The sequence below is a fragment of the Lampetra planeri genome, chromosome 10 (assembly GCF_965212315.1).
Source record: "Lampetra planeri chromosome 10, kcLamPlan1.2.h2, whole genome shotgun sequence".
NCBI classification, from domain to species: Eukaryota; Metazoa; Chordata; class Hyperoartia; order Petromyzontiformes; family Petromyzontidae; genus Lampetra; species Lampetra planeri.
Window position 1 is genome coordinate 1830533 of NC_136116.1, and position 13444 is coordinate 1843976.

General features: G+C 53.6%; 1 protein-coding gene across 1 annotated transcript in view; it reads right to left on the reverse strand.

The window, feature by feature from the left end:
- The window catches only part of LOC144720816 (reversion-inducing cysteine-rich protein with Kazal motifs-like), a 48035-nt gene that overhangs the window by 14349 nt on the left and 20242 nt on the right, over window positions 1-13444 (reverse strand). Inside the window, exons 5-12 of the mRNA XM_078597881.1 lie at window positions 12228-12313; window positions 9542-9589; window positions 9240-9273; window positions 7314-7511; window positions 5969-6275; window positions 3219-3398; window positions 1690-1902; window positions 66-202 (exon numbers count right to left, since the gene is read on the reverse strand). Coding sequence (XP_078454007.1) covers window positions 66-202; window positions 1690-1902; window positions 3219-3398; window positions 5969-6275; window positions 7314-7511; window positions 9240-9273; window positions 9542-9589; window positions 12228-12313 — 1203 coding nt within the window. The remainder of the gene's footprint in view (window positions 1-65; window positions 203-1689; window positions 1903-3218; window positions 3399-5968; window positions 6276-7313; window positions 7512-9239; window positions 9274-9541; window positions 9590-12227; window positions 12314-13444) is intronic.

Sequence of the window (13444 nt, forward strand, 5' to 3'; positions counted from 1 at the left end):
TCTCGAAAATCACCCCGGGGGGCGAACCGCGGGGCGCGAGGCGGCGAGTGGGTTGCGGGGCCCACCGAGGTAGCGGGAGAGCGGGATGCATGCGTCCGCGTCGTCGGAGGGGGACAGCGCCTCGCAGATCCCTTCCGCCGTCTGGCCCTCGGAGAAGCGGCTGCTATCCCCGCACTGCTGCAGGATGTCCACGCAGTCCGACCTGCGCCCACGCGGAGAGCAACCGCACGCAGGGCGGGGGACGATGAGGGAGAGTGGAGGGTTAATGAGGGGGACAGGTGGGGGGTGAATGAGGGAGAGCTGGGAAGATGATGATGGAGAACGGGGGTCAGGGAGGGAGAGAGGGGAATGATGCGGGAGAGCAGGGGTCGACGAGGGAGAGCGGGGGGGGTGATGAGAGAGAGCAGAGGACGATGAGGGGGAGTGGGGGTCGACGAAAGCGAGTGATGAGTGACAGTGGGGGGGTTGATGAGGGAGAGTGGGGGGGTTGATGAGGAAGCCCACAGGGGGGAGCCGCGAGTTGAAATTAGCAGTAATTTCACCCAACAATAAAGAAAACTAAAAACCCACAGATACAAAAACAAATTACAGTTGCTCGGATCTTTACAGAGTGCATTATTAATGGCCAGACGAGGGATTACGAAGGGGGAGGTGACTGTGGGTGAGCAGAGCCGTGGGGAGGGGGTTAGCGGAGAACAATAGGAATAAGGAAGGCACACACAAAAAAGTGTAATATTTACTCTGTGCATTATTAATGAGGAGTTTTTTTGTTCATTGGTGAAAATGCCAAGCGTTAAGTATTTATGAAACTGGCGGTGTTAGGGGTGGGGGAGAAGACGGCGGCGGGGGGGGGGGTCGTTCCCCCGAGGAGCCCAGCTCATGCGTGGGCGGCTTCGCGGAGTCAAACCGCACTCGGCGCCTCCTCGCCGAGCCGCTTCTCGCGACGGGCCCGTGGACTCCTCGTGTCCCCTTTCCACCTGCTCATCGGCCGGCGGCTCAAGGCAGCCGCTCGGCGGGGCAGGCGGCAGGGGACACGAGCGTGCGCGTGCACACAATCCGTGCGCGTGCCCGCCCGCCGGTGTGGGGCTGCCCTGCACGTGCTACTTGCATTACCATTGCGCCTGCGCGGAACTTGTGTGACCACCGGGATGGGCTTCACGAAGGGAGGGAGGCAGTGGGGGGGGGGGGCAAGTTGGTCGAGGTGGAGGGGTGGTGGGGATGGAGGCAGCAGGGATGGAAGCTTTCCAGAGAACGGAGCTCTGCTGCAACGATTGTTGTTGTTGTGATAGGAAGAGGCTGCACCCCTGTAATTGTGTTTGGTTTCTAGAGCCGGAATAATCTGCCCACGCAACTGCCTCAGAGAGGCAGAGCCCATCCAATGAGCTCATTGTTTTGGTTCAATCGGAGAGTAATGTTGTTGACGCGCCGGTAATCGTGCATGGGTGGCACAAAGACAAAAACCCGGGACATATCATGGAATATCTCACAACACCAGCAGAGGGGTGAACTACACATCGATGCATTGTCTTGAGTGGTGTCATATTATTATAACACCACTGCCATAAAACTCTGGACTGTAGTGCGCCGGGAAGACTCACAGATTTCCCAACACGGCTTCTTAGAAAGAGCAGACGATCGTGGGGGAAATGTGGGACAAGGTGGCAACCCAGGCATTGGCGGGGGGCACACCTGCAGATGATGGGGCTGGGCGTGGCGCCGTGGCACGGCTTGACCTGCAGCACGCACGCGATCGCCTTCCACGCCTCGGGCCGGCAGCGGCGCACATCCCGCACAGGGATGCTCAGGAAGGGCATGCTGATCGCGCCGTGCTCCCACAGGCGCATGTCGTTGAGTGCGCCCTGGTCCGCCTGCGCGTTGCAGCTGCGGAACAGCTCCGTGGGCCTGGCGGCACACGAGCGAGTGAGAGAGAGCGAGCGTGAGAGAGAGAGTGTGAGACCGCGTGACAGAGAGTGTGAGAGAGGGAGAGAGAGAGAGAGATATTAAGCTGATTAGAACAGATACTCCACTTGATACTCTTTGGTTCTTTCGGTAAAGTCACGTATGTGAAAATAAAAATAATAATAATAATAATAAAAATAATAAAAAATAAAGTTAAATAAACTACATGTTTTTTATATTTATTATTTCACCTACGTGACTTTACCGAAAGAACCAAAGAGTATGGATCCTTGCAGTCACGAAAACTTCAAATATAGAACTCTTAGCCAAAAGGGCTTGAGCGAGTGTGAGAGAGTAAGTGAGAGAGCAAGTGACAGAGCAAGTGAGACCGCGTGCGAGCACAGATTCGTTCGGTTGGGTCAGCCGACCGCGGCGCTGCCGGCGCCAGACCACCTCGTGTGCCGTGCCAACCGTAATCGTAGAGGAGCGGGAGCATAGTCGTTCACATATTGCCTTCCGATCCTGGCATTGATGATAACACTGACAAGTGATATCTGAACCTGTCCTGGGCTTCTCCTAGGTCACCTGAGCCTTGAATAGGAACCTGCTGTGGTGTGCAAACATCGGCACTGACGAGACCAAAGGAGAACGGGGGTGGTGGTGTGTGCCATGATAGCCTGAACAGGTGCCCGCTTCGAGCACTTGCTAAAGAGCAAAGTATCCATGCTCCCTCATAGCCATTTGTCTCAGGGGTGCGGGCGATTGCACCAGCAGCAGTAGTCATTTGGCGCTATTGGCAAGTCATAGGAACACGGCGCTGTTAGCCCAACGAGGACCCAGGTGATAGAGAGACACGTGACTGAAGGTCTCCTACGTCAATTTGACAAACGATGCCACGGGCGATTGGGGACAGGGCCGAGCACTCGCACCTTCGCCACTTGTTGCAGAGGTTTTCAATCGCAACGGACGTTAAAGATCCCACGTTGTCGCTCGGAAGGAGAGCGAGCCATTTGCCGAATTTGAATCATTATTCGAAAACGCCTTAACAAAAATTACTTCATTGGGAAACGTAGATTTGAGAAACACAAAGTAAACAATCGCCGCCACCCTACTGCAACATTTTTTTTGTCAGGGCCCACCTCACAACGAGTCTTGAGGCTCAGCGTGGCTTTGCAGGGTAAACAAGTTTAGGCAGTAGTAGTAACAGTAACGACACCACGACTGAGGGAGTCGGCGGCAAGGTGGATGCGTCGATTGGTGACCCAGACAACGGGGCCACGGGTGGCCATCGGCACCCGCGGTGTCACCTGGGCCCGTACCTGTTATTGAAGTTGGTGCAGTAGGAGAGGTCCTTGCAGCCGAGTTGGCACGGCTCGTGCACGTCGGCCAGGCAGCCCTTCATGGGCGCCTCCTGCTCCCGGTACTCGCACTCGCGCTCAAACTCCTGCCAGCGCTGGGCGCTGCCCCAGCTCGTGCTGAACAGCCCGACGCACAGCTCTCTGCGACCGGGGGGCGCACACGGGGGGAGAGGAGGGACGGCGGCACGGGGCAGGATAAGGGTGAACGCGCTCGTTATCGTTCGCGCATCCGTCCAGGGCGAGGCACGAGACTTTCCGAAGGAGGAGGAATGGAGTGGTGCCCGTGTTGCCGGTGTTCGGAGGCGATACAAATTCCCGGCGTGTCCCGGTGAGGTGCAGCCCGTGGGAGGAGGTTTGAGATGCGCTCCAGGATGTGAATGGGTTCGAGGTGCGACCCCGGGGTGTGCGATCGTCTGCGTGTGAACGGTATCGAGTTGGAGACGGGCACGACGACTGTGGTGAATGTGCCGCAATTGTCTCTCCGCGTCTTCTCAATTCGGACGTCCAACATCAGAGTCGTGCTGCCACCTGCTGGCCTTGAAGCGCATGGGACCAAAGTGGACACACGCATTGTGCTCTAAACCAGCGGGTTCCCAACCTTTCACGACACGCTACTACCAGTTGTTTTTTTAACACTCCGCTAAATATGGAAACCTAATGTAATAAAGAAAAATGTATATGCAGGCGGTAATCATGTGTCATGTACACACCTTAAATTGTGAAATTGTTATTCATTACCTCAACAAATGTATCTGCGGAGCATAGCAGTCCGTGTGCAAGAACGTGTTTATATTGAGTAACTTACTCAATGAGATGGCTGCCGCTGTTTCGCTGACTTTAAAGGCAGGATGTCAGGTTGGAGCGATTACAGTTTTAGCCTTAAATAGATTTCCACATCCGGTTCACTTCGGCACTTTGAAAATACACTATCACAAACTTATGCAAAAAGGCATCATGTACTTCGGTGCCTTGTCGGGACAGTCCTGGGTACTCAGAGCCAACACGTAGCCAGAAGCCAGTCGGACACTTTTGTGTGAAGACAGCTTTACAGAGTTGTCACACGAAAGTTATGTTAGGCTGTTGTGTAACGTGTTCACGTCACACACTGGGCGCCACAGACCAAACATAAAAACAAAAACTAAAAATAATGCGATATAAGCATACTTGCAGAATAAATTATAGTAGTGGGTTTTATAAACTATATGAATTTTTTTGTAATTATACATTTCACAATCCGTAAAAGATGTTTTGGGTTAGATTGCGTAATATAAACGTGTCATTAAACCTGCCACCTCCCGACACAGCCAATTAGTAAGGTTTGTCACATAAACAAAACGTGCCAATTCATTACAAAATCAGCACACCGGCGTGCTGGAGAGCAAACCAACAGCATTTACAATTCCAGTTCGACGTTTCGCCAGTAATTACAACCAGCATCATCAGGCGACAGACAGATTTGTACATTTCCTCGGTGAGGACGTGACATTATTTTTTAAATCCTTTATATTAAGTTCACTTGCTTGCTTGCGTGCTTACGACCGTGCAAATCTTTCAGTCGTTTTTTAACCCACTTCCCGTGATCCAATCGAGCTGACATTTTGCACACAGACTCGTTGTGCGTGACAATTTATTTCCGTGAAATTTTTTTCCCAAAATTTTACACTTTTTAGGAAATTTTTTTTATATTTAATTACCAATTGCTTAATGGTGGCAGGCAATCATCTGACCCATAAGTGGCAGCCATCTCAAGCCAGAGGACGAGAGAACTCTAGGCCGCCACGCATATAAAGGATTTATAGTGAAAACTTTGTTTTTACGGGTTAATTTTTTCTACTTTTGGCAGAATACCCCCTGCAGTAGCCTCGCAAACCACCAGGGGTCCGCGTACCCCCGGTTGGGAAGCGCTGCTCTCTCTCGATCTTTCTCGTTGCGCAAAGCTACTACGATCGATACGAGGGCCATCGTCTCGGAAAGTATTTCTTGGAGGATTTATTTTTGCACGTGAAGCTCTGCAGGTGACACTGAAATATTAATATATTTTACAACGTTTCCATGGAGATGTTATTTACTAGCTGGTCACATCTAACACATCTAAGGCCTTGTGATGATGATGTTCTTCTTGCACCGCTCATGATGCCGAACTCGTAACGCTGCGAGAGAGAACGGGGCGCTAGGAGCCACAGACAAGTGGCAAGGCAGCCACGCGGTGAGCCGGCACCAACAATTGCACAAGCTCTGCAATCCTCTATATGTAAAGGTGTTTTCAGCCAATTATAGTGTGTTTACATGTCGGGGGAAACTTCGAGCACCCAAAGAAACGCCACGCGTGCGAGGGGGGAAACACTATATCCCACACAGATGGAACATTTGCTGTACTGCCCTCTTCTGGCGAGCCATGGTACAGCTCGACGTCCACGAGAAGGGAGATTCTAAAAATGTGTGTATGATCCACCAACCCTTGTCTCCACAGCGCTCACAGGCCACACTGCACCATCAACGCATGGCGAACGGCACATAAATGGCATTTGATTCCATCCCCTATTTAATTGGAGATAATTTATTACCCTCATTTCTTGAACCCGGGTACTTACCCTTACACTGTGAGTCAACATCAATGCATGTTGATATTCCAAATGGCCCTCTATCATCTCCCCCCCACCTCAGGCCCATGTCTCAGGCTGCCTCCGGGCTGCGTGGATGAGCGCGAGCACCTGCACAGGGGGGAAGTGGCGCGCGAGCAGCACTGCAGCTTGGCGCCGTCGAGCCCCGTGGGAGACGACCCCACGTCCGAGACGGCGCCCCCGGCACGGCGCGACCCGCCGGGCCCCGCGCCGGCCCCGGGCTCCACGTGGGCGCCCTCCAGGAAGCACTGCCACAGCGGGTCCTGCGGCAGCGGCTGGCGGCCGCAGCCGGCGATGAGGCCCTCCACCATTTCCTGCTCCGAGGCCATGGTGTGCAGGACGCTGCGGCACGACGCCTCGCACGCCGCGTCGCCCGCTCGCTCGCAACAGTGCAGGCCTGGCGCACGCGGGCAGAGGGGAAGTGTGCAGCACGGACGAGTGAAAGCGGAGTAGCGTGGTTGGCGTGGGCCCTGGTGCAAACAATTAATTTATGTCACCCCCCGTCTAATTCTCCCCCCCTACCCCCATTTCCACGGCCAGGCATCTCGGCCCTTCTGGGATGCGGATCTCGGCGAAGCTGCACAGGCCTGCGCACTCGATAGCCACGCCGCTGATCGGCGTAGCTATCGAATGCGCCTTCGTCTTGGGACAGAGTTCTCCGTCATCATCGCCAGATGATAGCGCCGCCAAGATGCGCCCCAAGAAGAACACTGACGTCTTACTCAAAACCGCGCGCGTGCACGCTCGCGCGCCTTGCGAGCCCTTTGGGACACGTTGGCGAGACAGCTGGTGCATGCGCGAGTTCGCTGGAGTGCGAAGCCTGGCAGATTTCTGCCTGCGGCGAGCCCCGGCACCTTCCCCAGGGCCCGCCCTCGGGCGTAAGCGCCTCGGCGCTTCAGCTCTCCGCTAGAATGTTATCGGAGATGTCAGGCGGTGTAGCAGCGGCGTGACAGCTCTCAAAACATGGCGAGCACAGGGGGGAGGATGGGAAGGACGTCTCGCATTCTGGAGATGAAGAAAATCGATTTCCTTGATGAAGCACTTCCTGTAGCGTATTGAACCACTGCCCCTCCCAGCTTCCTTGAACGCCGAGCATTTATCCACTCGTGAACTCAAAAATAAACGTGTCAACTGACTGACAGCCTGACGAGTGATGGATATTTCCATGATGTGTGCTGCCTGTTGACCCTTCACCGAGGGTCCAGCTTCTCCCAGTAGCCTCTCAGCTCCGGAGAAACGAGACCCCACGCTCTCTCGGCACGGCGCGCTACTCCCGACGCGAGGTCGGCGCAGGAAGGCGTGCATCTGCGGGGCCAGTCTGCGGAGCGCAATGTCGTCCTCGCGCCCTCACCCCTCGCGGGCGACGAACTGCAGGAAACCGGCGAAGGGAAGGAACCGCCGCTGACAACGAGCGCTCCCGGCGAGCGACACTCACTGTCGACGGGGTTGCGCGAGGGGTAGGACCGCGTGTAGTTGTCGACGCAGTCCACGACGGCGACGCTCACGGTGGCGCAGTAGCTCTCGACGGAGCGGATCTGCCCCGGGGTGGGCGGCGCGTCCGAGCGGAACACGGCCGTGCAGAACTCGCGGCAGTTGGTGTGCCGCCCGGCGTGGCCGCAGCACAGCGAGCCCACTGCACGGCGGCCGGTGTGCGAAGGCAAAGACACACACGCGCGCGTGCGCGATCACTCAAAAGCTTACTCTCAGCTCTCACAAACACAGCTAATAATGAAACAATAAGAATAGCTTTTACCATTTCTGGCAATAAAACAGGTGTTAAGATGTTCAAACATCATCTATACACCTTTCTGAAGGAATCAAGTCTGCAATAACCACACGTACTTGTGGTGAACTTGCAAACAAACATGCTCTAATAATCAGTTTAACACGTAGGCTTTCGCGACCAATATTGTTCATAATCAACGATTTTTGGGTTTAGATCGCGTTATTTATAAATGTGTCGTAACCCTCCACCACCCGACACGGCCAATCAGTAAAAAAGTGTCACGTTGACAAAAGACAAATAGTTCACTGCTTTAGCCCACCGGTGTGTTGAAGCGTGGAACCACAACATTTACAATTTGAGTACGACGTTTCGCTGGTAATTGCATCCAGCATCATCGGGCAATTAGCCAAAATGGTGAGGCTCTGCTGTGTCTCCCGTTCTTATATAGAGCAGCAGCAGGGTGACGTCATCATTAACTCATTAACTCATCAGGTGCAAAGATTTGAGGGGGGGTTATTGTAATGATATACTTGATTAGTAATAAGGCTATTGTTACGATGCGAGTTGTAGATTAGTAATCATTTGGAATGTGTGCTACATTAATAATCAACTCGCATCTAACAATAGCCTTATTACTAATCAAGTATATCATTACAATAACCCCCCCTCAAATCTTTGCACCTGATGAGTTAATGAGTTAATGATGACGTCACCCTGCTGCTGCTCTATATAAGAACGGGAGACACAGCAGAGCCTCACCATTCTGGCGAATTGCCCGATGATGCTGGATGCAATTACCAGCGAAACGTCGTACTCAAATTGTAAATGTTGTGGTTCCACGCTTCAACACACCGGTGGGCTAAAGCAGTGAACTATTTGTCTTTTGTCAACGTGACACTTTTTTACTGATTGGCCGTGTCAGGTGGTGGAGGGTTACGACACATTTATAAATAACGCGATCTAAACCCAAAAATCGTTGATTATGGATGCTCTAATAATATATGCATTTTCTTTGAAGCTGATTGGCCTACACCAGACAGCCTTCTTTAGGGCCTCGTCTCACCAGCGTCAGAGCAGAGACCACCAAAAGGCGAACAGCACCAGGACAATGCCACTGTCAGAGCATTTATAGCTCGGGGTGAGCAAGCTACAAAGTGGGAACTTTTTGCCAGTATCATATCAAACGAATATTATAATATTTTTACAGCTAATAATATTCGTTTTATATATAGCCTCATTCATGCTAATTGCATCCCACAACAGTCATTCTCATCTGTCTCCTCGATTGCCCTCGTAGTCTCGAACCTCCTCCCTCGGCCATGCAGGCTGCCGACTCCCTGCCCCTGTTCAATCCCAGGCTCAATAGTTTCCCCTCCTCATCTACCTTTTAATGATTCCTTCCATATATATATATATAATATATATTTCTATATACACACACAGAGTATGCATATCTATGTTTACTTGTTCTTTGTGACTCGCTTCCCACTACTTTTTTTCTGGGTCTTGCATTTAGATGCCATTCGAAGCCAAAGTGTTGGTAAATCCAAATCACAAACATGCAGGAAACGTGGGTATGAGGTGTAAATTCATTCATCGATCACAGCATGGGAGCACACGAAGTCGGCAGCTTACTTTCATAGCGGTTGATGCAGTTGAACATCGCGGCCTGGAGAACAGAAGCACAGCAGCTTGAGGTTACGAAGACGATAATAGCTCCGCAAGTGGCGTCCCCGGGGAAGGAGTCAATGTGGGTTCGTTTGCGGTGCGTGTGCCGTGCGTGTACGGAAAATGTACAGAGCGCGTGCGGAGCATGTGCGATGCGTATGCGGTGCATGTGCGGTGCGTGTGCGGCGCATGTGCGGCGCGTGTGCGATGCGTGTGCGGAGCGTGAGCGAGGTCTCGCGTGGTGAAGGTTGGCGGGCAGCACTGCGCACCTCGTATTCCTGGCGGCACTCCGCGGTCACCGCACTCCGCGAGGCGCTCTGCAACAGAGAGCGCAGCGTGAGTCTCCGCACGCGGAACGCCGAGTGCACGCGACACCCCGACCTGACTCCGCGATTCCATTAAGAGATTCGTGCATGACAAACATCGGTGCATGTCACCTGCTGGGGCAGAGGCATCGGAGGCATCGGCACGAAAGGAGAGGGACATTGGAACGAGAACTGAAAAGTGTGCAGAGAAGCGTGGAGAGGTGCTTGCTTAGAAGAAGAGGCAGAAAGAGGAAGGCGCGGATTAGAGAACGTGAGCAATTTAGAGACATCGTACGAATGTTGATAAAAGTTTGCTTGGGCGGGACACGTGATTACATTGGGTGATGGCCGGTGGTCTGAGACGAACAAAGGAGTGGCAGCCAAAGAACGGAAGAGATGGAGTAATGAGACTGGATCGTATCGCTTCATCCAGCAGCGGATTGATCATAGTTCATGATTACGGTGTTCATAACAACACGCATAGTTTACGAGAGACGTTTGTCTGCGAGCGGTGGCTGCGACGAGCGACAATTCGCCATCGCGGACCACTCGGCGGTGATGATTTGGGATGACGCTCGCCCGTAATGAGTTTACAAATGACAATTTATCGTTTTTAAATCCTTGGCCGCAAGCCTTTTGATGCAGAGCTGCCGTGTATTTTCAGGCTTGCGTTGAATAACGCACGGCTGGTGCAACTGAGCGAGCGGCCGAGCAGAGGCGAAGGAGACCAAGAGGATGGGAGAGCAATAGCCACAGCCTTCATGGCACATTGCTCTGCAAGTGGGTAACGCACTATACCCACCGCGTGTGCACACTGAGGCAAAGACAAAGATCCCCCACAGAGCCTTTAACAGACTGTTGGGGCAAGTGCTGTTAGCGAGTACGATGAAGTTGGTGGCCAACTTCATGACCCGGCCGCCTTGGTCTCCGCAGTACCGATATTTACACTGCACCAGGTACAAGGCTGAGCCGACACTGACCGGTGCAATAATTCGCCGCTGCTGTCGATCGTGAGCGGGAATGTAACGCGGGTCACTGGGTTCATAGCGAAGTGCAGCGCCTCACCTTTCCCGTTCTCGCCCCTCTCTCTGACCTCTCTTTTGCTTCTTCGTCTCACCCTTGCAGGTTACAGCTGGGGAACACCGTGGCGGAATACGTGTGGGCCCCCGTTAGAGGTTGCCACCTGGCACGGGTTTGATCCAGACAGTCCGGGAATTGGCATCTGCGTGTCGAGTGGCAGGATTTGATTTGTACCCAGATCTGCCGATGGGTGTCGTGTCGAACTATCCTCTCAGGAGACTGCACAGTGTTGATAATAGGACCTGGTGCCGACTGAGAAATGTGTCCGGGTTCACTCCGCGGAAAAGGTGGCAACCGGAGCGTCGGTAAGTTGACGATCACGTACCCCCAAATGTTTCTGCACTGCTCTTGAAATCCTTGCTCCCCAATTAAAAAAAAGCTAAAACTTCATCTCACCAAAGATTTGGTATGAGCGAAACACCCGCTCGCACCACACGCACCGTGAAACTCATAATCCATGGCCAGGGTGGGGGGGTGGGGCCTGCAGGAACGCGGTGGAAAATCGGCGTGGCGTCAAGGAAATCCCCGGTGCCACGGGGCGCAGCCTCTGCACCCTGGAGACGAGGAAACCAGAGCCTGGCGCGGCTCCACGCTCTTTCCCTTCATTGAATCCACGTGTGCGTCACTGATGGGCATTTGTGCACTGATTACAGGAATGTGCTTTTTCTGCCGTTCAAAGCGCTCGCGTTTCGTCGCGAGGGCAGCGCGCGGTGGTGCGTCACCCCCCCCCCGGCCCCGTTCCCCCGGGTAAACGATCCCCGTCTCGCGGTACCATTAGTGAAATGTTTTCATCTGTGGACCGATACAAACGTGGTCCCGACTCGCGCTTGCGACCGGCCGCTAGGGCTCGCAGCTGCAGACCCACAAACCCGAAAAAACACAGCAAGCGCGGCTGCACATCAAAGGTCTTCCAATGTGAAAGGGTGGGTAGGGGCTGCTTGGCGGGCGTCGGAGCAGAGCGAGGGTACATGTAATTAGGAGGCTGAGGTCCACGGCCGGCGAATTTTACCGGGTCAGCGGATTGCAGGCTGGTGCCGCCGCTCGTCAGCTCGAGCCAGTATGGCGGGAGGTAATCGGAGCACGTGTGGACACGCTCATGCGAAGCAAGATTGCACACGCGCACGCACACACGGGCAGGCACATGCTAAGCACGTGAGACGACGTCCCGCAGCGTTCAGATGACCGACTTTCGGAGTATGGTTCATCAGTCCTCATTGGGATGCACACAGATGCAAAAACGGCTATGACCAAATCATCTGGAACGCGCCGGATCTTGTCAGATGTAGGAAAAACCGAGATCAGGGTTGAGCCTGGATGGATGCGTGGACGACCACCGTACAAATGGGTGCAATGGTCTCTCCGCTCCTTGCAGCCGTGGGCAGCGCAGCGGAACCCCTCCTCCTCGTGCGCCACCTGGAAGCCGCTGCGTCCTTCCTCACCGCCCTCGCCGAGCCGCACCGAGCAACGTGCCAGAAGTGTCGACGCGAGGCACACGCGTGTAGACGCGACGCGCGCATGGACACGAGTTCACAAGCGCGGTGTTACGCGAGCGGGGGAGACGTGAGTGTACCTGCCGGCAGGCCTTGCGGCAGTCGGTGCCGATGGCCAGCGCACAGCAGCTCAGCCCCACCCAGCTGTCCGCGCTCTTCTGCCCACCTGCGCAAGGGAAACATACAAACAAGCAGGTTCTGGTTATGGGGATGGGGTTGGCAACGTTAGGGAGCTGAGCGACAGTGGCGAAACAATTCACTGGTTCATCGGTGACAGAACATCGCACATTGAGAACTGAACACCGCGCGGTGAGAAACGAACACACACCGGCGGGCTATACAGCACGGCGCAAACACCTGTGCAGGAGAGAAAACTATCGCTCTTGAATTTACTTCTCCACCCTGCATCGTGACAAATCATCGAATCGTCAGCGGGCTGCTTCGCACCACCTTGGCTGAGGTCATTAGGAACCTGGCCCGGGGCACCAGAGCGGGCGGCGTGGACGGAGGGGTGGGGGGGGGGCCCTCACATTTTGAGTTACATCGCTAAGTTTAAGTGTTTTAAGTGGCTTGCCTCAAGCTTTGATTGTACGTTTTTTTATTTTCACAGTGGATTTTTTTTCTTATTTCCATATTCACAACTGGAATTATAGCCGCTGGAGTGAAATGAAATCATTCAAATGTCAAAGTTGTATTTATTATTTAAGTGGGGCATGCATCTCCGAGGTTGTTGGCTATTTAATTGGCCCCCGAGGAACGGGGATTTAACTTCATGAGAAAAATGGCTCGGCGGGACCTCAACCCATGGTGCTGACACCATTTCCATAAAATTCAGGTTTCGCAACAACGATTTCAACTCGGAAGATATTCCACTGGGACCTCGCTCACGTCAAAGGGCCTGGAGCTCGGTAACCGATGCAAATCGTGCGGCTCATTCGGCCTTGGCTGGGTGTGGAGGTCCCTCTGCTGGGTGCACATGAGTTCGCTTCTGCTTCTAAACTAAACTTTTATTTTTTATTTTACCACGAAAGGCCCATAGATTTCTAGCTCTTTTTCAGAAGCGACCTGGAGGGAAAAACTGGAGGACCGGGAGAAAAATTCACGCAGCCACAGGGAGAGACATGCAGACTCCAAATATACAGCAGGCGGGATCGAACCCACGACCTCCTGCTTACCAGGTGAGGTAGGTAACAGCTTGCCACCGTGGTGCCCCAAAAAACGATTCTTCTGCCGAGGACAATGCTGACTCATACTGGCAGACACATGGAGATGGCTAATGCTTTTTTCCATTCAACAC